The following is a 26,175-nucleotide window of genomic DNA, read 5'->3' as shown; positions in this document are numbered from 1 at the left end:
GTGTAAAATAATTTATTATATATAAAAAACAAAAAAAAATTAAACCCTAACCCCCATAATCCTACTTCCGATCGGTGCCCTCTCTCCAACCCTCACCTCAAAATCTGTGCAGCTCCGGCCATTCTCCACCCTGCCGGGACTTGTTCCAGGTCGGTACTAAATTGCTACAACTCTTTTTCACCTTAATTCATCCTTATAACTCGTTTATTTGTCGAAAAACGGTTGTTTTAGGCTTAACCGGGGGCTGCCCTTTCATGCATCTTTCGGGGCTGTTTTGGTTAGGGTTCTTGCTCCGTCATCTTCTTAGGTATGTCCAGTGTAACATACTTTAATATCGTGAGCTATGGTTTTCGTTTGATTGGTCAATTAGTGATAGATTGAAATCTAGTGTTCGGTTGGCTAGATTGTTAAATTGTTGCGTTTAGCGCGAGGTTTGAAGGAATTAACAACCAATTCAGTTTGTTTAGCTTCGGTTTGATATATGGGCTGTGGAAAAATTATTTTTTTAAGCATTGGGGCTGAATTGGTGGTCGGTTACTCAAACGGGTCGGTGCTACGCAAATTCGCGTTTGTTAGTAGTTTATGCGTCGTTCATGCGAATTACCGACCCATCCAACTCGTGTAGTGTCGTGTGGACTTGTTGGCTATGATTTTATTTAATTTGGTTCACATGGGGCTGAGTTGGTTGCTCGGTGCGTAAACATCTCGTAAACACGCATATTCATCTCATCTAGCAACTTCCGGGGGTAATTTGGGAATCATTGGGCCTCGGGATTGTCTAAAGGGTGGTTTTGGTAAATATAAGGCCCCGGAGGCTGTTGTAAATGAATTTGGTGAGGTCGAGGCTTTAGGTAAATTAAACCATGTTAGAACGCCTCGTAGGATAAACGAGTCGATTCGGTACCGTTAGTAATTATTATTCGTAATCCGACAGGCGTTTGAGTTGTGGGAATACTTGGGGGTTCTCTAGCTTGTTGTGATTGGGTGCCTCGTGTCAGGTGAGTTCATGATGCCCCTTTTTAACTCTTTCTACGTTTTGGGCTGGCATACACACCTTATTACAAGCATTACTCGATTTTACTCGTTTAAAACTATTTGGATGGCGTTGCATAGCTTTATTATTATTTGTGCATTTATGAAATTAGGTGTGAACTATATTTTATGCCTTAGCATATTTTAGACGTGCCTTGGGTCTTAAATTCCTTAAGGTGAGATACATACATTACTTGTGGTCCAGGCTCGAGAATCTTATTAGGCCTAGTATCAATTGAATAAGAGTAGACTTACTTGTATTGGTTTACGGGAACGAACTATACATATTACCTTGTAGCCTATGAATGTTGATATTATTTAGTTCCTTGTGACTAAGAATTATGTGAGTAGGCTTATTGATGTACGTGTGCATGGTGATTATGGCCGGGTTAAATATATTACTCGGGTTTTTAAATCCCGTGGTGGAGAGGCCCGTGTGGCGTAATCATCATTTAGGCGGATCAAATATATTACTCGGGTTTTTTAAATCCCGTGGTGAAGAGGCCCGTCGTTTGCTAAACCATAATCGGGTCAAATATATTACTCGGGTTATACTCGTGGTGGAGAGGCCCATATCACGTGTTTAGGTTTGTAAGCCGTGACCTAGTCAAATATATTACTCGGGTTTGACTCGTGGTGAAAAGGCTCGTGTCACGTGCTTATGTCTTACCGCATCCGGGTCAAATATATTACTCGAGTCTTGACTCGTGGTGGAGAGGCCCGTGTACGCGTGTTCGACCGATGATAAATTATTTAGTATTTCCTTATTTAATTGCTTATTATTTCCTATATTGTTTTGTATATAATATAACTTTTGAAATGAGCTATGAATGTTGTTTATTAAAACTTGAACTCATTCAGCTTTAGCTAACTTTGTGTGTATGTTAGTTTGAGTTGCAGGTTAAGGACTCGAGATTACCACTTGGACGTGCTGGAGACTACTCGGATGGTTGAATGCATTCCTAGTTAGAGATTTCGAAATAAAACAAACATTTTATTTACATTTGATTTTTGGGCACTTGTACCTGGGTTTGGGATTTTTAATACTTAACCTTTTTCCGCTGCTTATTGTTTGGAACCTTTTTCCCAGCTTTGGGGATTTTGATACTTAGTAAAAATTCCGCTGTTTATTACTCTGAAATGGTTTTAATAAAATGAACTTGCCTTTGTTTTAAAATTTTTGTGAACTTTTGGATATGACTACCAACTGTAGGATTCCCGGGATTCGGGGTCTTACATGACTGATCTGACAAATCCGATGAATCTGACTTACCTGACAAATCCGATGAATCTGACTGATCCGACAAATCTGATAAGACTGATTGGTCTGATGAATCCGATAGATCAAATAGATCCTTATTTGGCTTACGGAAGCCAACCGATGTATATTCCTGGTAGTACACAAATGCCGATAGAAATATCAAGCTATACTTCTGAGAGCATTCCGCTAAATATTCCGTCCGAAATTCCGACCTACCTTCCTTCTGATGAAGTGGAGGTTTAAAGTAAAGTCAAGCACGAAATTAGTACAGATTCGTCTAGTTGGATGAACTATCACTCTGACCAAAGCATGTGGCACTTCGGATCGCCACCACCAAATTATCAAAATCCGCATACTGTAGTAGGACTGAGTCGTAGTGTTGCCATGCCCTTTAAAGGAATACTATAGCAAATGCTGAACAGGTTTCCGACTGAACCAGAGGAAGAAGAGGAAGAAAACGAAATTCCTTACTTCCCACCACATCAAGGTCTCGTACCGATGATATCTGAATAAGCGAATGAAATCCGGGAAGAGGCCCGACTGGTACAGGAATTTTACACAACAAATATTCCCGATGAGGAAATGCAAGCATGTGCGGCAAATCGGCATCTGCACCCAAAGGAGATGCCTATCTTTTTCCGTCAACATCCACACCCGTGGGATATCCAAACCAACCAAACGCGGTGATGGATTAGCTAAGGAATGAAAGAATCGAGAAAAAGAAAATAGGCGATAAGATTATTAAGAAATGTGACAAGATGAAAAATCTTGTTAAGAAATGGACTAGGGATTAGGAATATATGTTGTTTAAAGCATGCTTTATTTCTATCCCTCTGTAATATAAATAATGTAATATAATGGCAACGCGTGTACTTTATTTTTGAATCCATTTATTTCATTTTAACAACAGAATGTCCGGAGAAAAGAACCAAGAAAGTCCAGGGAGTCAAATCAATAAACAAACAAAAACTCATGAAAACAACAAAGCCATACCTAAAGAGTATGTTGGTGGAATCTGTGAAATGATTAAAGAAGCGGTAACACCTCTGATTAAAAATGATACAAGACAATATTGCTAACTCGAAAAGTATGGCAAAATCAACCAAACGTGCAAAAACAAGCCGAAGTGTTTGTCTATTCGAAGAAAGAGACTAAAGTTACAAAAGAAATAAAAGAAAAGAAAAATGATGGGTATGAAAGTTCCACTACTGAGCATGAATCGAATAAAGTCAAAAGAATAAAAACAAGCTCGACTTGTACTTTTAAAGATATCCAAGTGTATAAACCGAAAGAATTTTACGGTGATAAAGGGGCAATAGTCACTCTCTGTTGTCTCAAGGATATGGAATCTATTGTCAATATAAGCAAATGTACGGAAGAGGAGAGTATCCAGTTTCTTCCCAAATGTTCAAAGGGGAAGCACTGGAATGGTGGAACGCATTGATTGATGTGAAAGGAAGAAACAATTTGTACAATCTTGAGTGGAGAACTTTTAAGGAGATGATTAAACAAAAATTTTGTCCAGTACATGAGATTGACCAGATCCAAACGAAAATGTGGAATCAGAAGGTGATTGGGACCAATCTCAAGGAACACAACATGAAATTTCTTGAGTACTGTCGATTGGTGCCTCATTTGGTTACTCCTAAGTATAACAAGTACGGGTTACCCAAAAAAATTCACGATCATGTGCAATCACATATGCCATCAACGACTGAATCCGCGATAGAACTTGCTGGGTACCTCATGGAATTCATGATTAGAAATCGAGATAAAGAAAGAAAGAATATTAATGAAAGGAAATGAGAAATTGATGGAAGAAAGAAATTTGAAAAAGGGAGAGAAGTGTCGGTTGCGTTTAACCGACCAATGTGTAAAAAATGTGGAAAGAGGCATGAAGGGAAATATTTGAGGCCAACCATTAAAACCGATGTTCACAAGTATGATCCATTTTCAAGTTGCAATTTCTGTAAAAGGCCTGGTCACAAAGAGGAGGACTGTAGAAAGAAGTTGATAGTTTGTTTTAATTGCGGTGAGAGAGGGCATTTTAGTGCTGAATGTACAAAGAGGAAACCGACAACTAGTGGTGCTAGTGGAATTGGTGCCAAGAATGACGGAAGTTAAGGGAACACCCGCGCTTTTATGCTTAACACTTAGAAGGCGGGAGAATTACCAGACGTGATCACTGGTACGTTTCCTATTAATAACATTTATGCTGGAGTCTTGTTTGATTCAGGAGCTAATCAAAGTTTTATAGATTATAAATTTTGTTGTCTATTAAACGAACCTCTAGCTAAATTAAATAATCATAATGAAGTAGAAACTGCTAACGGAAACTTAATCAAAATATCGGAAGTTTTAAGTAGTTATATTTACTTATCTGAGTGAGATATACTAGTACAACTGTTACCCATTGACGTAGGCTGTCGCGGTCTACTCAAACAATTAATTTTAAAGACTTAAATACCTATAACTAGTACGGGTAAGTAAGGTCGTCTCCACAGGGATTCAAGGAAAGTGCTAATTTTAATACTACTAATTTAATTATTACTAAGTCGGATAGACGATGTCAAGCAGTTTTTAGAAAAGATTAATTGAAACTAACAATTACTTAAAAACGAGTTTTAAATAATATTAATGAAAAGTATTCATTCTAGGTTCGGTTAATGTAACATTCAACCTAATCCCAGATTCAATTATCTTGATTACACAGTAATTACTGAACCTAGTAGTTGGATTGTGATCTCAAACGATACCCTAACCGAATTGATGGCACAATTGAACTTGGTTTACCTAATTACCAACTTATGTTTGTTAAAACCAATTAAGAGACAATATTTGATGATAACTAGTTAATGACACAAGAGCTTAAACCCTAAATGTTGATGAACACAACCAAACAAATAATGTATTAATTAATAATCCTAAACACAAATTGTTTAAATAATCAATCAAAAATTAAGCAAGACCAAAGCAATAACTCAATCAAGCTCATAAACATTAAGCATATGAATCTGGTCAGAAGTTAAAATACACAAAACCTACCCTAGAATGAACACGAAAACTTAGCCAAGAATTGACATATCGATTATATCACTTATCTTGATGAACATGCAAACCCGAGATGAACCGAAAGCCTTGGAATGGTAGAAAGTCGCCCTACACAGCCTCTTCTGCTTCTGGAAGTTGTAATATGCCGAATGGGGATGTTAAGGGGTTTATATAAGGCAAACCCTAATTTTTACCAACTTTGAGCATCTTCGCGTATCGCGAAGATGACAGGCAAGCTTCTTCGCGTACCACGAAGGACAAAATAGTCGGGCCTGAATCTTGCAACTTCGCGTATCGCGAAGTTGTCCCCCTGCATCTCCGCGTATCGCGAAGATGCAACTTTTTCAGATTTATTATTTTCTTTTCTTGACTGCCTCGTGATGCGTGCACTTTCAATTTCTCACTTCTCGATCTCTATTCCAAGCCCGTAAATATTCTCATTAAGCTCCATAGCTTCCAAGTTCCTGAAAACACATAAACATACTTGAAGTACCAATGTTCATTCGATTATTTAACTAAAACTAACTAATTAATTTGTAAAACAAACTAACTTTTACCCAACCATCACCCATGGAGTTAGTAGGATTTGATGTAATATTAGGAATGGATTGGTTATTTGCCAACCAAGCTCGTATTTTATGCGATGTGAAATCCATTGTTATACTAACTCCGAATAAGAAAGTTATCCGTATAGCTTGAGATAAAGAAGCCGGTAGAATTGGAATTATTTCAAAGATCAAAGCAAGTCAATGTTTAGGTAAGGGTTGCCTTGCATTTAAGGCATATGTAACTAAGGAACCCGAACCTAAGAAAATGGAAAAAGTTCCAATTGTTTATGAAATTAAGGTTGTATTTCCTGAGAAGTTACCTGGAATCCCACCGGATAGAGAAGTTGAATTCAGAATAGATTTAGTTCCAGGGACAACTCCAATTGCTAAATGTCCTTAAAGATTGGCATCAACATAAATGAAATAATTAAAGAAACAATTAGGCGAATTGTTGGAAAAAGGATTTATAAGGCTGAGTTCTTGACCATGGGGAGCTCCAATCCTATTCGTTAAGAAGAAAGAGGGGTCAATGAGGATGTGCATTGACTACCGTGAATTGAACAAAGTCACAATCAAGAATCGATATCCACTTCTGAGAATTGATTATCTGTTCGATCAACTCCAAAGAGCTAGTTGCTTTTCTAAAATTGATCATAGATCCGGATACCATCAGGTGGAAGTCCAAGAAGATGATATATCAAAGATAGCATTCCTAACTCGATATGGACATTATGAGTTCACTGTTATGCCATTTAGAATCACTAATGCTCCGGCAGCTTTCATGGACATGATGAATCGAATTTGTAAACCCTATCTAGATAAGTTTGTTATTGTTTTCATTGATGACATTCTTATCTGCTCAAACACGAAAGAAGATCATCTAGTTTACCTTAGAGTCATACTTGAAACACTAAGAAAGGAAAGACTCTATACAAATTCTCGAAGTGTGAGTTCTGGCTATCGGAAGTACAATTTTTGGGTCATATCATAAACGAAAAAGTTATTCAGTCAAATCTAGCAAAAATCGAGGCTATTACGAAATGGGAAATGCCCAAAACCCCCGACACAAGTTAGAAGTTTTCTGGGGTTAGCTGGTAATTATCGAAGATTTATTCAGAATTTCTCTAGAATAGCTGTTCCTTTGACTTCACTTATCCGAAAATCCGTCAGATTTTAATGGTGATCAAAACATGTCGAAGCATTTGAAACTCTGAAGCAAAAACTGACAAATGCACCTACCTTAGCCTTACCTGAAGGTCAAGATAACATTAATGTATACGGTGATGCTTCACACACAGGTATGGGATGCGTATTAATGCAAGGAAAGAATGTTATTGCTTATGCTTCTAGAGAACTAAAAATTCATGAGAAGAATAACACCACGCACGATCTTGAGTTAGGAGCTATAATCTTTGCATTGAAATTATGGCGACATTACTTGTATGGTGCAAAATTTACTTTTTATACTGATCATAAGTGTTACGCCCGTTAGTTTCTGTTAAGTGATGGAAGCTATGTAGAGTTTGTACAATTTTTCAGGATTTATCTGGCATTCTTTGGGGACCTCCTTGTCATTCCCGAAATTTAAATTAATTAACTTCTCCTCCAAGTTGCTGCATCTTTCAAACTTGAGGTGCCAGAGTGTAACTTTTATGTTATAATAACAAACCCCTAACCCTATTCCCTTGCCTGGTCCGATCGCAGACAGCAGCAACACTCCAAGATCTGTTTTTCTTTTTTCCAGCCAAGTTCAAGGTGTAAAACTTTAATTCAAGGTTGGTCCCATACCCATGCAAGTCTTTTACACCTTAATTCATCGTTCTCTCTCGCTTATTGATCGAAAATCGCTTGTTCTAGGCTTAACCGGTGGCTACCCTTTTGAACATATTTCGGGGCTGTTTTGATTGAATTTCTTGCTCCACCATCTTCCTAGGTATGTCATGTGAATCATACTTTAGTATCATGAGTTATGGCATTCATTAGATTGGTCAATTGTTGATGGTGTGAAAACTAGTTTTCGGTTGTCTAGTTTGTCAATTGTTGCGTCTAGCACGTTGTTTGAGGGAATTAACAACCAATTCGGATGTTGTAGCCTCGGTATGATTTGTTGGCTGTGGTAAACTATATTTTTAGTTAATGGGGCTGAATTGGTTGTTGGTTACTCAAACGGGTCGGTACAACGCAAATTCGCGTCTAATTGGTAGTTTGTGCGTTGTACATGCGAGTTACCGACCATCCAACTTGTGAGTTGTCGTGTGGAATTCTTGGCTGTGATTTTATTAAATTTGGTCCACACGGGTCTGAGTTGGTTGCTAAGTGCATAAACAACTCATAAACGCGCATATCCGATTCAACTAGCAACTTTCAAAGATAGTTTGGGAATCCTTTGCCCCCGGAATTATCTAAGGTGGTTTCGGTTAATACAAGGCCCCGGGGCTGTTGTAATTGAAAGGAGTGAGGTCGAGGCTTTAGGTAAATCAAACCATGTTAGAACGCCACGTAGAATAAACGAGTCGGTTTGGTTCCGTTAGTAATCCTTACGTGTAATCCGACAGGCGGGCGTTTTAGTTGTGGGAATACTTAAAGGTTCTCTAGCTCATTGTTGATTGTGTGCCTCGTGTCAGGTGAGTTCATGATGCCCTTTTTAACTCTTTTCATGTTTTGGGCTAGCATACACACCTACTTGGTTTTACTCATTAAACTGTTTAAATGATTATGCGTAGGCTTACTTGTATTATTGAATATCTTGGGATGGCTTATATATATGTATATTGGGATGACTTATATATATGTATATGCATATGTTACTCTATGGCCTATGATTGGTATTATTAATTAGTTCATTGTGTGCATGGTGATTTTGGTCGGGCCAAACTATTCTACTTGGGTTCTTAAATCCTGTGGTGGGGGGGGGGGAGGCTCGTGTGGCATAATCATCATTATAATGGGTTCTTTGTGTGCACGGTGATTTTAGCTGGGCCAAACTATATTACTCGGGTTCTTAAATCCCATGGAGAGTTCTTAAATCCCGTGGGGGGGGGAGGCTCATGTAGCATAATCATCATTATAATGGGTTCTTAAAATCCCGTATCATGTGCTTAGGTCGTGCGCGTGTTCGACCGTGATTATATTATTGGGTTATTATGCATATATGTACTTATCGTTTAACCATTTGCCTATTATTCCATATACTGTCTTATACTTATAATCTTGGAATGATTTATATATGTCGTTTATTAAAACTTGAACTCATTCAGCTCAAGCTGACTTTGTGTGTATGTTAGCTTGATTTTCAGGTTAAGGCTGGGGATTATCGCTTGGACATGCTAGAGACTACCTGGAGGGTTGAAGGCATTTCTAGACGAAAATTTTTAAATAAAGCAAACACTCTACTTTATATTTGGTTTTGGAAATTTTTGACACCTGTGAATTTCCGCTGTTAATTTACTCTGAACTTGTTCTAAATAAAATGAATTGCTTTGGTTTTAAATTTTATGAATTTTGGTCAACTGTAGGATTCCCGGGATTCGGGGTCTTACAAGTTGGTATCAGAGCCATGGTTCGAGGGATCCGAGCATTCCCGAATGCTTGGACTCGAACTGTAAAAGAAAAGACTAGAAATGCCAATCGCGAGTAGCTGCACGCCAAGAGGTAATTTTAATTGTTTAGTTATTCTTATAAGTTTTAAACTTGCATTATGTGAATAATTGCTTAAGTGTTAGAAGGAATGCTTAGGACAGGCGGGTAAAGTAAATTACTAATTACACTTGATCAACGTCATTAGCAGTTTACCCTTACCTTACATGTTCTAAATACTACTTGTACTTGACCGTGTTAAAGTTCTGTCTTTGTAGGGATAGGTCAAGGTTGATACTCGTACAGCTAAGAGAGGTCGTCCAGTGTTCGTGATAGTGGTCGTAAGCCACGTGACCCTCCCACTTTTTATGGTACTAAGGATGCGTCGGCAGCACATTAGTGGGTGAGAAAAATGGAAGCCGTATTGAGGGTCAGTAATTGTAAAGGGGAGGATATGGTTACTTATGCTACTGCCTTGTTTCGCTACGAGGCGTTGTGTTAGTGGGATAACCTGGCGCAGGATATGGGTGATCGTCCTATTACGAGGATGACGTGGGAGGAGTTGAAGCAGTTGATTCTCGACCAATTTTGTCCTCCACACGAGTTGGATAAGATTGAGCAGGATTTCTTGACCTTGGAGGCGGGTAGTATGACTCATCAGGAGTATACCACAAGTTTAATCAAATGGCTCGTTTATGTCCCGATCTGGTTACTCCCAAAGCTAAGAGAATTAAGAAGTATGTGAAGGGTCTTCCTGTGGATATTCGTAGGGGTGTGATGACTACCGACATGAGCTCTTTCCATTCAGTGGTTACGCTAGCGGGTACTTTGTATGATCAGAGAGAGAGAGAGAAGATATTGCTGTCTGAGACTAAGAAGACTTGGAACTCAAATTCTAATGGTAAACGGCCTGGTGGGAAATAACTTTAATTCGGCTGAAAAGAGAGTGAAAACTAAGACTTCGGGTTACAGTAGGGATGCAATGGATAAATGCAAGAAGTGCGGGAAACCACATGGGTCCCTGCTTTCGATGTGCGAAGACTGGACACCCCCATCACGAGTGTCCGACTCTACCATGTTTCTGATGTAAGGGGCCTAGGCACTTAGCATCCAATTGTCCTACCAATAAGGCCGGGGGGGGGGGGGTCCGAGCTGGGGACATCCTCGAGGGGGAAAATGGAAGAAAAGCCAAAGGCCAAGGCTAGGGCTTTCAACATCTCCAAGAGAGAAGCAAAGGACGATGCGGACGTTGTTTCTGGCACTCGTTTTCTTATTCATCTTCTATATTTTACCATTTATAATTCCTCATTCATGTGGTGTAATATTATTCCAGGTACGTTTTTACTTGATGTTGATACATGACTTGCGCGTCTCGGTCTTTATTATAGTATTATTATATTACTTGATAACGTAAGGGGTATTTTGGTAAATATCCCCATTCGCTCTAATGTAAAGCTATTCGTTACCCAGTAACGAATAAGCTATATTCGTTATTATTGTAAGCCACATTCGTTAACCCCTCTTAACGAATGTGACAATGAATGAAGGGCACTCGTTAGTGACTAATGTAAAACGAATGAGGCATGCCTATAAATAGGCCTTCCATAGCTGTTTAGCATCGAGATCTGTGCCATATTTATGTTTATGTAACGTTATGCTACCGGAATTTCTCCAGGCTTAATGTATCGATCTCCATTAATGTATGAACATGAGCTTAACGTATCGATTTGCGACTAGATCTTGGCTCGTAATAGCGTTTTTACAGCTGGTAGCAGAGTCGGAGGTTTCTCGTGATACGTGACAGTTCGAGTTCATCGTTTTAACGTATTGATTTGATCGGATTTTGAATGATTTCGTGGATAAATCATTAAATTGAAGATATAATCGGGTTTTCCGGCTATAGTAACGGACTAACGACTCATTCGGTAATTTAAATACTCATTCGTTACGGAGTTTTAACGAATGTGCTCATTCGTTAAAGGGTTTAATGAATGTTAATTTCATTCGTTATATGCTTATTCGTTACGGAGATGGACTCATTCGTTAAACATACTCATTCGTTATTTTTTTCTAGACATCCGTCAGTTCCATAACGAACGTGAGTTAACGAATGTGGTTTAACGAATGTGGACATTCGTTAATGGGTTAATGAAAGAGACCCATTCGTTCAAGGGTAACGAATGTGACCCTATTCTAGCGAATGAAGACCAGATAACGTATGCGCATAGTAAAAAAAAAGTATTTTCAGAAAATTTTCTTAAACGAAATTTTTCGGGGATATTTCAAATGTGCGGGACACTCTTTTGGCAAATTTGGGTGATATATTTTCCGGCCGACTTTTCAGGCATTTCGATGGGCGAGGGGGAGTGCTCGATTAAGTTAAAAAGACATTTATTGAAAATTTTCGTAGATTTGTTCAAGACCTTGCCAAATTTATCAAGAAATGGGGGAGATAAAACTTCAAAGAGTTTATTCGATTCGTATCTTCCTACGTTTGCAATGATTTCTTGAAAAATTACTGCAATTCGGGTGGTAATATGTGATTGCAAAGCTACGTTTGACTGAGTCCAAGACTACAATTGTTATTCGATCGTGGATTGATTTGTTCAAAATTGAAACCTGACTATGTTGGCTACGAGTATTCGGCAGATTGCTTCTGTTGAAGGGGGAAATTCTTGAACGGGTTGATTTGATTGAGGAATTTGATCGTTTGGGATTGATTAACAAAGGTAGGAACTCTGAATCATATGCCCAAAACATTAGTGCATCCAAGCATATTGGTTGCCGAAGAGCTTCAAAGAGTGATGATTTGGGATAGACGTTATCGAGAGAGTGAAGACCGATGTGAAAGATGTGAAATGATCGGGTTGTTCATGAAGATGTGTGACGGGGTCAAACGTAAAGACATTTTTACTTTACCGGTGAGACAGATAGCCAATGACTTGCTGTTAATTGATTCGTTTGATCGAACCATATCATATGCCAGTTGGATGATTGGAATGATCACCTGGAGATGCTGATTTAAGGGGGAGATCTGATACGAGTAGCTGCAAGTTTTGGTTTGCTTTCAAAGAGTTATATTTTGTCTGTTTGCACAAGCCCGAGAATCATCAGCCAAGGGGGAGGTTGGTATTATGGCTGATGATACGCAGTTAAAGTATTAACGGTTAAAGTATTCAAATTTAACGTATTCTTCGTTAATGTATTCGACGCTAAAGTATTGGAAAACATTCTACAGCTACCGACAAGGGGGAGTCTGTAAGTGCACGAATTTGGTGTCTGCAGCTGTACAAATAGGATATGTGTAGTTTAGTCTTACACTTAATGTATAAAGGCTCATTCGCTAAGCATGTTTAGCGAATGAGTCCTCATTCGTTAAAGACTAGGCTCATCCGCTAAGTTAGGAACCCATTCAGTACTACAATGCAACGAATGGTGGCTCATTCGTTAAGGTATTCCCATTCGCAAAGGGTTTTTAGCAAATGGGCTATGGAAAGACCTCATTCGTTAGTGATGTTAAAGAATGATAGTCTCATTCATTGCTATAGTTCTAACGAATGAGGCATGCTTATAAATAAGCCTTCCATAGTTGTTTAGCATAGAGATCTATGCCATATTTATGTTTATGTAACGTTATGCTGCCGGAATCTCTCCAGGCTTAATGTATTGATCTCCATTAATGTATGAACACGAGCTTAACGTATCGATTTGTGATTAGATCTTGGCTCGTAATAGCGTTTTTGCAACATCAAGTGGTATTAGAGCCATTAGATCGGATCTTCGTGGTATTTCATTGATATATAGTATAAGTTCATCACGGATTTGATCGATTTCGTTAGGAATTGATATGAATCAGTGATTGGATAAGTTCCGGTGAAGCAGAGGATACGAGTTACTGATAATTGAAAGCGTATAAGTGTAATTGATCTTAGAATTAAGGTAATTGAACTGTTGAATGGCTGATTGAGTTCAAATTGATTGTTAATTAGACTGATTGATGTGTTGAGAATGTTAATGGCGGTTAACGTAAGTTTGAATAGGTTTAATTGAGTCTGAATTTGGATGAGTTGTGAGAACGGCCTAGTTATGTGAGGTTCGGATTTGCATTTCGATTGGATTGATATAGTGTTTGTTGAATTCGAACAAATTTGGACACTTCTGGACTTAGGACGATGAATTGAAGATTTGAATACTGATTCGTTAGTCTAAAACCTGACTCATTAATCTGATTCGTTAAGATTTCTAGGCGATTGAAGACAGATTCCTTAAAATGTGTAAACTGATCATTCGTTATTAATTCATTCGTATAAACAGCGTTCATCATTCGTTGATCCTTATTCATTAAGTCAAACCTTTGTTAAACTCACTCGTTATCAACTTTCGCTTAATCCATTCGTTACTCATTCGTATTCTCATTCGTTAGACTTAATCATTCACATTCGTTACACATTCACATAGTCTCATTCGCTAAAACAGTGTTCATTCGCTAAAACAGTGAACAGTCAGATATTTGTGAACAGTGAGTCTTAGTTTTTATCGTTTGACAAGTTTAGTCCTTTGACTTTTCAATCTTGTTATAACATGGCTTCTCAAAATGCCATGTACTATGCTTTAGCGTCACAAAATGCGTTAATGCAGCAGATGTTATCAATGGACAACGAAATTGGTACACACAATAAATGTCCAAAACTTCTGAAATTATCTGAATTTGTTCGTTGGGAACCGAGGTTTCGTGCTCATCTTGGTTTGATACATCCGAGTAGTGTGCGATTTCTGGATGTCGTTTATAAGGCTCCTCTTGTAGGGACACACTTGGTTAGACTGGGAAGGATCATGAGCATCATGAAGCTCAGGAGATTAAAGATTATGAAAGTGAGACCAAAGCTTACTCTACTCTCACATGGCATTGCCCGAGCAAATCTTTCATCAGTACAACACTATAAAGACCTGTGCTTCTCTATTTGCTACTTTGAAGACTCGAAGCTTGGGCAACACACTTGAGAGTAAAAAGACTATAGTAAAATTTCAGTTTCGAAATTTTACTTTGTTGCAAAATGAGACTATGGAAGAGATGATCAGTCGACTCTGTCATCTTATTGTGGACATGACTACTATTAATATCCAACCGACTGAGGTGGACAAGATTGACACTTTGAAGAATGCATTACCACCTTCTTATTCTACTTTCTTACTGGTGTTAAAGGAGAATGGTTATTTTCGTAACGATTAACTCACTGCTGAGCAATTCATTAACAAGTCAGAAGAAATAGAATATGACTTGAAGTGCCAAACCTCGTTGAAGGATAATCAGAATCAAAATCCTTCTCTTTATGGGGGTTCATTACCTGCTAGTAATACTTCAAGCTCAGTCCCGATCACTGCATTCTTCACACAGACATCACAAGAAGAGTCTTTGAATGGTAGTAGTTTGCCTAATGTATGTTTTTTGGCATCTGGTGCCAACTCAGATTCAAGTGCAATTTCCTCAAGCTCTTTGCCTAAAGTAAATCTTAAAGAAGCAGAGCAGCAGTTTGCATTTGTTTGTGCGTTCATGACATCTTACGAACAACTTGTTGGGAGTAAGATTGCAACCAGTGAATTGACTGATGAGGATTATGACCAGATCGACCCTGATGATCTAGAGTTGATGGATCTTAAGTGGAATATGGCTATGATAGTCAGGAAAGTGAAAAGATTCATGCAACAAACAAGAAAAGATCTACCTACTCTAAACAATAGAGTTGGGTTTGACAAATTGAAAGTCAAATGCTATAATTGTGGAGACTTTGGTCATTTCGCCAAAGAATGTGATAAGCCGAGGAAAGAATGTTCAGGTCCTCGTGATGCTGAGAGATCTTCAGGAAAGAGTTCATCTGGAACTGATCAGAATAAGCCGGCTGATCATTATAACGGGTTCTTAAAATCCTGTGTCATGTGCTTAGGTAGTACGCATGTTCGACCGTGATAATATTATTTGGTTATTATGCATATATGTACTTCTCGTTTAACCATTTGCCTATTATTCCATATACTGTCTTATACTTATAATCTTGGAATGATTTATATATGTCGTTTATTAAAACTTGAACTCACTCAGCTTAAGCTGACTTTGTGTGCATGTTAGCTTGATTTTTAGGTTAAGGCTGTGGATTATCGCTTGGACGTGCTAGAGACTACTCGGAGGGTTGAAGGCATTTCCAGACGAAAATTTATAAATAAAGCAAACAATCCACTTTATATTTGGTTTTGGGAATGTTTGATACATATGAATTTCCGCTGTTTATTTACTCTGAACTTGTTTTAAATAAAATGAATTGCTTTGGTTTTAAATTTTGTGTGAATTTTGGTCATGATTACCAACTGTAGGATTCCAGGGATTCGGGGTCTTACAACAAGAGTCTGAAGCATAAATTTGATCAAAAGGAGTTGAATATGAGACAAAGACAATTGATGGAAACACTCAATGATTATGACTGTGAAATCGTCTACCATGAAGGAAAAGCTAACGTTGTGGCTGATGCTCTAAGTAGAAAAGAACATGATAAGTCAAAAAGAGTACGAGCTCTGAGGTTAGAACTTAAAATTGATCTGCTAAGGGAATATAAAGGCTGAAAAAGAGAATGGTACTATAGATTAATTGGTTAAGGGCGATGATGAAATAGTCAGATTAGGAAAAAAGATCTCGGTACCAACGGAAGGGAATTTACGAGAGAAAATTTTAGAAGTAGCCCATAGGTCCAAATATATGAAGCATCTTGGAAGTGACACAATGTATCATAATCTTAAGGATGATTACTGGTGGATCGGTATGAAAAAGGAAATCGCCTTATATGTTGCCAAATGTTTGAGATGTTCAAAAGTGAAGGCGAAACATCAAAAGCCGTTGGGTTTGTTATAGCAACCGGAGATCCCGATTTGGAAATGGATATGATAACTATGGATTTCATCAAGAAGTTACCAAGGACTTTCCTTCAAAATGATGCAATTTGGATTATTGTAGATAGAGTTACCAAGTCTGCCCATTTCATTCGAATTCAAGAATCATTTAGCATGGATAAGTTAGCACAGCTATAGGTAGAAAATATTGTATCACTACACAATGTGCCACTATCCATCATTTCTGATAGAGACAGTCGTTCCACCTCCAACTTTTGGAGAAGTTTTCAAAAGGCAATGGGTACGTGTAACTCGTCAATTCTCGGTTCCATGGTTAAAGCTTGTAAAATATGTATATTTCTCGGGAGTTGTCCAGCATTTCTCAGGGGGCCTTGGCGTCATTCCTGTAAGTTAAACTAATTAACTTTTTCACCAAGTTGCTACTTATTTCCATTTGGAGGGGCTAGAGTGTAAGATTTTTATATCATAAACAAAAAAACCCTAACTCCTCCCTCATATGTCCGATCGGCTGCCTCCATCAGCCCCAAACCCTCCGATTTTCTTCTTTCCAGCCAAGTTTTTCGCATAAAACATCAATTGAAGGTTAGTTCTACGATTCCCCAAGTCCTATACACCTTAATTGATCGTATTAACGCGCTTATTGGTCGTTAAGGTTGAGTTTTGATGATAACAGTTTGCTGACAGATTCATATACGTTTATTGTAGGGTCTGTAACGCGATGATAATCCATTGATTTTGATCGATTCTTGTTTCCATGATGTTCTACTTTGAGTCTAGTTTCCAGAAAGGTATAATATGTAATTTTTGGACGAGATTTGAATGGTTTTTATGAATTTATAAGATCGACTGTCAAAGCTGATGCGGGATGACTGATTCTGGTCTGTCTTCCCGACATCATAATTCTTTTTCAACAAGTCCAAATCAGTTGGTTCCACTTCTGGAACTTAATATTTTGAGTTACGAATCAAACTCAATTGGAATCTTTTAATTTGGTTCGGTAATGAATTTTATAAAAATAAAACCATTTTGTTGCGCATTGAAATAGCTACACGTACCTTGCTGTGTTGGAGGAATTTTTATATTTTTTGTGTCCACTCGAAAAATATAATAAAAATATTTTTATAAGCCTAAGACATTTATTAAAGTCTGGTAAAAATTTAATAATTTATTTCAAAGGTTATCCTATGTAATTAAATGCATCTTTGCATGCTAAAATCTGCATGTTTTACTTGTTATTGATCGATAAGTTCGTTTTAGACTTAACCGGTGGATGTTCAATTGTGTTCTTGTCGGGGCTGTTTGAAGCGAGTTTTTGCACCACAATCTTCCTAGGCATGTCCCGTATATCATACTTAAGTATCGTGTTCATTGGTGTTCGTTAGATTGGTCAACTAGTTATCGTTTGAAAGATTGTGTTCGGTTGACTAGAATTGGAAGACTTGCTCGACAAGGGCTTCCTTCGACCGAGAATCTCACCTTGGGGTGCCCCGGTCGTATTCGTTAAGAAGAAGGACGGTAGCATGCGGATGTGCATTGACTACCGTGAATTGAATAAACTCACTGTTAAAAATCGGTACCCTCTACCAAGGATCGACGACTTATTTGATCAGCTCCAAGGAGCTAGTTGGTTCCCGAAGATCGACCTTAAGTCCGAGTATCATCAGTTGAAAATTCGTGAGAAAGATATCCTTAAGACTGCCTTCCGCACTCGTTATGGGCATTATGAATTCCTCGTGATGTCTTTCGGTTTGACCAACACACCGACTGCGTTCATGGATCTTACGAACCGGGTGTGTAGGCCGATGCTCGATTGTTCGGTTATTGTGTTCATCAACGACATTCTTGTGTATTCCAAAAGTGAATCCGATCACGCCGGTCATCTCAGGGAAGTCTTGGAAGCTCTCCAAAAGAACAAGCGCTACGCAAAATTTTCTAAGTGTTCTTTTTGGTTATGCGAGGTTTAGTTCTTGGGTCATGTTATTAACACGAGTGATATTTTGGTTGACCCTGCAAAGGTGGAAGCCGTAAACGAATGGGAGTCTCCTAAGTCTCCTTCCGAAATTCATAGTTTTCTGGGCTTGGCGGGGTATTACCGCCGCTCTATTCCCGACTTTTTGAAAATTGCTTCATCATTGACCAAGTTGACCAAGAAGAGTGTTAGGTTTGTTTGGGGTGAAGTATAAGGATGGGCGTTTGTGGGTACCGAGATATGAGGGATTCAGAGGTAAAATATTGGATGAGGCACACAAGTAGCGCTATCCCGTTCATCCGGGCGCGGCCAAGTTGTACCAGGACCTGAAGAAAAATTATAGGTGGCTTGCAATGAAGTGTGAGGTGGCTTAGTACGTGAGTACGTGTTTGACGTGTCTGCAAGTTAAGGCCGAGCACCAGAAGCCTTTCAGGAAACTTCAACCCTTGGAAATACCTGAGTGGAAGTGGGAGCATTTTACAATGGATTTTGTGACTAAACTGCCTCGTACTCCTAGGGGTAGTTATGACACCATTTGGGTAATCATTGATAGACTGACCGAGAGCTCTCATTTCTTGCCGATCCAAGAAACTTTTAATTCTGAGCAGTTGGCCGATGTATTTATTCGTGAGATCGTTTCTAGGCACGGGAGGTTTTGGAAGAAGTTTCATGAGGAGATGGGTACCAAACTTCTTATCAGAGCCGCTTATCACCCGCAGACGGATGGTCAGTCCGAGAGGACCATTCAGATTCTCGAGGATATGTTGTGAGCTTGCGTAAATTGATTTTGGTGGTAGTTGGGATCGTCACTTACCGTTAGTCGAGTTTTCTTATAATGACAGTTACCATGCCACGATTGGGATGCCACCGTTTGAGATGTTGTATGGCAGGAGGTGTATGATTCCAGTCTGTTGGGGTTCCATTGGTTAGAAACTGTTGGGTAGTTTGGAGGTGGTTGAGGCTACGGCTGAGAAGCTCGATAAGATTAAGGCTTTTATGAAGGCCGCTCTGGATCGTCAAAACTCCTACGCGGACAAAAGGTGGAGGCCTATTGTGTTTGAGGCTGGTGATAGGGTTATGTTAAAAGTTTCCCCTTGGAAGGGGATTATTCGTTTTTGTAAGAGGGGGAAGCTTAGTCCGAGGTTCATTAGTCCGTTCCGTATATTGTCCCGTCTTGGGGAGGTAGCGTATAGGCTGGAATTGCCCGACGAGCTCACGAGGATTCATCTTACTTTCTACGTGTCCCATTTGAGAAAATGCTTAGAAGATGAGGAGGCCCATGAGCCTCTTGATGGTATTGAACTCGATAGCAAACTGCACTACGTTGAAGAACCTATTGCTATACTTGACCGTCAGGAAAGGCGTCTGAGGAATAAGGTGGTTAGGCAGGTGAAGATGCAGTGGAGGCACCGTAGGGGTTCTGAGGCCACTTGGGAGTACTAAAACGAGATGATGAAACTCTACCCGCGGTTGTTCTTATCGCATCGGGATTCGAGGACCAATCCCATTGTAAGGGGGGTGGACTTGTAACACCCGTTAATTCTCGGTTCCATGGTTTAAAGCTTGTAAAATATGTATATTTCTTGTGAGTTGTCCAGCATTTCTCAGGGGGCCTTCGTGTCTTTCCTGTAAGTTAAACTAATTAACTTTTTCACCAAGTTGCTACATATTTCCATTTGGAGGGGCTAGAGTGTAAGATTTTTATATCATAAACAAAAAAACCCTAACCCCTCCCTCATATGTCCGATCGGCTGCCTCCATTAGCCCCAAACCTGTAAGTTATTTCTCGGGAGTTGTCCAGCATTTCTCAGGGGGCCTTCGCGTCATTCCTGTAAGTTAAACTAATTAACTTTTTCAACTTATTTCAATTTGGAGGGGCTAGAGTGTAGATTTTTATATCATAAACAAAAAAACCCTAACCCCTCCCTCATATGTCCGATCGGCTGCCTCCATCAGCCCCAAACCCTCCGATTTTCTTCTTTCCAGCCAAGGTTTGAGCATAAAACATCAATTGAAGGTTAGTTCTATGATTCCCCAAGTCCTATACACCTTAATGATCGTATTAACGCGCTTATTGGTCGTTATGGTTGAGTTTTGATGATAACAGTTTCCTGACAGATTCGTATACGTTTATTGTAGGGTCTGTAACGCGACGATAATCCATTGATTTTGATCGATTCTTGTTTCCGTGATGTTCTACTTTGAATCTAGTTTCCAGAAAGGTATAATATGTAATTTTTGGACGAGATTTGAATGGCTTTTATGAATTTATAAGATCTAGTGTCAAAGCTGATGTGGGAAGATGGATTCTGGTCTGTCTTCCCGACATCATAATTCTTTTTCAACAAGTCCAAAATCAGTTGGTTCCACTTCTGGAACTTAATATTTTAAGTTAAGAATCAAACCCAATTGGAATCGTTTAATTTGGTTCGGTAATGAATTTTATAAAAATTAAACCATTTTGTTGCGCAGTGAAATAGCTGCACATACCTAGCTATGTTGGAGGAATTTTTATAATTTTTGTGTCTACTAAAAAAATATAATAAAAATATTTTTATAATTCTAAGACATTTATTTTAGTCTGGTAAAAATTTAATATTTTATTTCAAAGGTTATCCGATGAAATTAAATGCATCTTTGCATGCTAAAATCTGCACGTTTTACCTGTTATTGATCGATAAGTTCGTTTTAGGCTTAACCGGTGGATGTTCAATTGTGTTCTTGTCGGGGCTGTTTGAAGCGAGTTTTTGCACCACAATCTTCCTAGGTATGTCCCGTATATCATACTTAAGTATCGTGTTCATTGGTGTTCGTTAGATTGGTCAACTAGTTATCGTTTGAAAGATTGTGTTCGGTTGACTAGAATTGTAGTTGGATGCGTTTAACGCGAGGGTTGAAGTGATTAACGACCAATTCAGCTCGGGGACACTTGGTTTGATGTACGGGCTGTGGAAAAATCATCGTTTTAAGTTATGGGGCTGAATTGGTTGTCGGTTACTCCAACGGGTCGGTACAACGCGTAATTTCGTTTATTGAGTAGTTGGTGCGTTGTACTTGCGAGTTACCGACCCATTTGACTCGTGTAGCGTCGTGTGGACTTGTTGGCTGTGATTTTATCATAATGGGTCCACACGGGGCTGAGTTGGATGTTAACGGCCTAAACAACTCTTAAACGAGCGTATTAGTATCACCTAGTACTTCCGGGTGTAATTTGGGAATTCTTTATTCCTGGGAGTATCTAAGGGTCATATTGGTAAATGTGAGGCCTCGGGGGCTGTTGTGATTTAGTTTGATGAGGTCGAGGCTTTAGGTGACCCGAACCCCGTTAGAACATCTCATAGGATAAACGAGTCATCTTGATGTCATTAGTATGGATTGAATGTACACCGGTAGGTGTTTGAGTCTTGGGATTACTTAGGGATTCTCTAGCTCGTGGTAAATCCGTGTCTCGTGTCAGGTGACTTCATGATGCCCTTTTTAACTCTTTTTAAGTTTTGGGCTAGCATGCACACCTAAGTGATTTTACTTGATGAAACGTTTAAACTATTTTATATAGGCTTGCTAGTGTATGGTAGGCCTTGGGATGTTATAGTATGTATATATATATATATATATATATATATATATATATTATTGTATGACCTATATTTGGCTATGTTGTAGTCATATCGACTACGGATGTTAGGTATGCCTACTTTGTATTTGCATACGTTGATGAGATGTTACGTGTGTGGGTTGTACGTTTGCTTGACCCTGATGTTACGTGTTTGGGTTGTACGTTTGCTCGAACCTGATGTTATTACTTGGATGTTATATATTTATATTACTTGGATGTTATTATATATATATATATATTTATATATATAGGGATGCACTTATAAAGATGTTTATATGTAGGTTTGTATATGTATATATACATAAGGATGATTATTTATCAAAGATGATGGCCTAACTGATGTATCCCTTTTATAGTTTAAAACCTTTGGGAATGACTATTATGATTATTAATATTGATGTTATTTATTAAAACTTGAACTCACTCAGCTCAAGCTGACTTTGTGTGCATGTTAGTGTGAGTTTCAGGTTAGGAGGTGGATGCATTGCCGCTTGGACATGCACGAAGCTACTCGGACGGTGGAGGGCATGCTTAATCGGATTTTTCAATAATAATAATCGTTTTCTTTTTAACATTTATTTAAATACATTTAAATTGGTTTTGGGCATAACTCCCGGGTTTTGGGAACTTATTTTATTATTTATGTTTTCCGCTGAATTATACTCTGAGATGCTTATTTTAATGAAACGAACTGTTTTCAAGTTTAAGTATTTTTACAAGTTTTTTGTATGAATACCAACTGTAGGATTCCCGGGATTAGGGGTCTTACAAGTTGGTATCAGAGCCATGGTTCGAGTGATCCAGCATCCCCGAATGCATGGATCTTACGAACCGGGTGTGTAGGCCGATGCCCGATTGTTCGGTTATTGTGTTCATCAACGAAATTCTTGTGTATTCCAAAAGTGAATCCGATCATGCCGGTCATCTCACAGAAGTCTTGGAAGCTCTCCGAAAGAACAAGTGCTACGCGAAATTTTCTAAGTGTTCTTTTTGGTTACTCGAGGTTCAGTTCTTGGGTCTTGTTATTAACACGAGTGATATTTTGATTGACCCTGCAAAGGTGGAAGCCGTAAACGAATGGGAGTCTCCTAAGTCTCCTTCCGAAATTCGTAGTTTTCTGGGCATGGCGGGGTATTAGCGCCGCTTTATTCCCGACTTTTTGAAAATAGCTTCATCATTGACCAAGTTGACCAAGAAGAGTGTTAAATTTGTTTGGGGTGAAGTATAAGGATGGGCGTTTGTGGGTACCAAGATATGAGGGATTAAGAGGTAAAATATTGGATGAGGCAAGCGCTATCCCATTCATCCGGGCGCGGCCAAGATGTACCAAGACCTGAAGAAAAATTATTGGTGGCCTGCAATGAAGTGTGAGGTGGCTCAGTACGTGAGTACGTGTTTGACGTGTGATGTCCTTCTCTAGAAGGCGAGTCATGGGCCGGGTGATCTTAGAAAAATCTCTGATGAACCTACGATAAAAACCCGCATGCCCGAGAAAACTACGAACGGATTTCACACTAGTCGGTTGAGGAAGTCTACTGATGGTGTCGATCTTAGCTCTATCTACCTCAATACCGTCTCGCGAAATCTTGTGCCCGAGCACAATGCCTTCACTCACCATGAAGTGGCACTTCTCCCAATTCAGCATTAACTTCGTCTCTATGCACCGCTTCATCATCCTCTCAAGATTAGAAAGTCACTGATCAAAGGAGTCCCCGTATACCGAAAAATCGTCCATGAAGACCTCCATGGAATTCTCGATCATGTCCTGGAAAATCGCTACCATGCAACGCTGGAATGTAGCCAGAGCATTACATAACCCAAAAGGCATACGTCTGTACGTGAAGGTACCGTATGGGCATGTAAAGGTGGTCTTTTCCTGATCCTCATGCGCAACCGGGATCTGGAAATAACCTGAAAATCCATCAAGAAAACAATAGAACTATCGTCCCGACAGACGCTCCAACATCTAATCAATGAACGGAAGAGGAAAATGGTCTTTCCTAGTAGCGTCGTTAAGCCTCCTATAGTCAATGCAAACCCGCCAACCTGTGACTGTCCTAGTAGGAATAAGCTCGTTCCGTTCGTTAGTGACAACTGTCATCCCTCCCTTCTTAGGGACGACCTGAACGGGACTCACCCATGAAGAATCGGAGATGGGATAGATCAAGCCAGCATCGAGGAGTTTGATAACCTCCTTCTTGACCACCTCTGACATGTTAGGGTTGAGCCTCCTCTGAGATTGGATTACAGGCTTGTACTAATCCTCCATGAGTATCCTGTGCGTGCAAAAGTTTGGGCTGATGCCCTGAATGTCCATGAGTTTCCACGCAATAGCCTGTTTGTGTGCCTTGAGCACATTAACCAACCTCGACTTCCCATCATCCTTCAACCGAGAAGAAATGATGACGGGCAAATCGACCTCACCGTCCAAGAAAGCATACTCCAGATGAGGAGGTAGCTCTTTAAGCTCAAGGGACGGCGGTGCCTCACTCGATGGTCTCTCCTTTGGTCCCTCGGTGCTATCGGCAACCGTGAACACCTCGGGGTATTCAGGAGGTGAGCTAGCAAGAACGCTCAGGTTGTGCTTCGAGGGAACATCAACCTCGTCCTCCTGATTGAGCAAATCTGCTCTAGAGATGTAGTCAAGACAGCGCTCGAACTGAGATATGAACGTGTCAAGAAAGTAAACGGAATCGTCCTGACTATTGGAGTTCCTCATCGATTTGACGACATTGAAGGTGACGTTCTCCTCCCCTACACGAAGTGTAATTTTGCCGTCGAAGACGTCAATAAGCGCTTTAGCAGTACGCAGGAAGGGTCGTGCCAAAATGAGTGGGACTTGATCGTCAGCCTCCATGTCAAGAATAACAAAATTCAAGGGGAAAACGAATTTATCGACTTTAACGAGTACATTTTCCACGATTCCCCGCGGATATTTGACCGAACGGTCGGCCAAGGATAAACTCATGCGCGTCGGGACCGGCTCACCAAGGTCTAGCTTTTTATATAGAGAACATGGCATAAGATTTATGCTAGCACCTAAATCGGCCAACGCGTAGCTCTCAGTCGAGCTGCCAAACAAACACGGGATCGTGAAGTATCCCGGGTCTGCTAGTTTCTCCGGCAGCTTGTTCTGGACTACCGCAGAGCATCCTTCATTTAGACATACCGTCGAAAGCCCCTCCAGCTTCTTCTTATTCGAAAGAAGATCTTTTAAGAATTTAGCATATTTGGGCATATGCTGGAGTGCTTCGACAAACGGAAGATTGATTTTAAGCTGTTTAAACATGTCCAAGAAATGTCCATATTCCTCCATATACTTCTGCCGCAGAAGACGAGCAGGATACAGAACTCGAGTAAGATCGACTTCGGGACTCTTCTTTTCTACAATCTTCTTCTTAACAACCTTCTCCATAGGAGACTCACCGTTTGACGCGGGTACTTGCTGGGGCTCGCCTCTCGTGCGTCTTCATAGGAGCCTCCATCTCTCTCTCCTCGTCCACCGGCTCCTCATCATCTGCCGGCGGTTTCTCTCTATCGCCTCCTCTACCACTGCGGGTGGTCACCGCCTTCAACTGTGCCTTTGGGTTAAGCTCGATGCTTCCCTAAAATGCTCCGACCTGCCTATTAGGTAGCATATGTTTCATCATCTCATCCATCTTTCGAGACATCTCCAAGATTGACGACTGCTGGTTCTTTAATAAGGTGTCGTGCTCAGCCAGTCTATTCTGTGTGTTATTATCTCTGTCAATAAGTTTGGTAAGCATGGTAGATTGCTTAGTTAGAAACTCCTTAAGATCCGGATTCATACCATTGCTCTTCCCCGCACTCGAACTCCCTGCCACCTCTGTATCTCTAACCTGACTTTGCTCCTGCCTCGGCTGAAAGCCCTGAGCATTTCCTCCCGACCTCCAACCATAGTTGGAGCTGTTCCTCCATCCTGGGTTCCCGTAGGCATTCTGTCCTCTATTCTGATTTCCCAAGTAGTCCACCTGCTCTTGCTGATTGACCGGACAATCAACTGTGTCGTGCCCTCCTCGGCAGTTCTCGCACCTATTAACAACCTTCTTCAAGTCCTTAATTTCCCTTTGAATTGCCTCTAAGGCAGCCGTGATGCTAGTATCATTCGAGACTTGATGAACGCCTAGAGCGGAAGAAGTAGTGGTCTTAGAAGTACCTCGGGCGGACGGCCCCCGCTGCTCGGCTAAGGCGAAGCTCTCAAACA

The 26,175-nt window shown here is 39.8% G+C and overlaps 1 protein-coding gene across 1 annotated transcript; it reads right to left on the bottom strand.

The window, feature by feature from the left end:
* Positions 1–24,207: 24,207 nt before the first annotated feature.
* On the bottom strand, positions 24,208–25,365 carry LOC143628913 (uncharacterized). Its single transcript, XM_077098356.1, has one exon. The coding sequence runs from the start codon at positions 25,363–25,365 to the stop codon at positions 24,208–24,210; it is 1,158 nt and encodes a 385-aa protein (XP_076954471.1).
* Positions 25,366–26,175: the final 810 nt, after the last annotated feature.

This window comes from Bidens hawaiensis, unplaced genomic scaffold (assembly GCF_021521415.1).
Source record: "Bidens hawaiensis isolate Kalapana, Puna unplaced genomic scaffold, B.hawaiensis_p1.1 tig00005084_1, whole genome shotgun sequence".
Taxonomy (NCBI): Eukaryota; Viridiplantae; Streptophyta; class Magnoliopsida; order Asterales; family Asteraceae; genus Bidens; species Bidens hawaiensis.
Note: the sequence above shows the minus strand (reverse complement) of the source record. Positions and strands in the feature narration are given on the sequence as shown.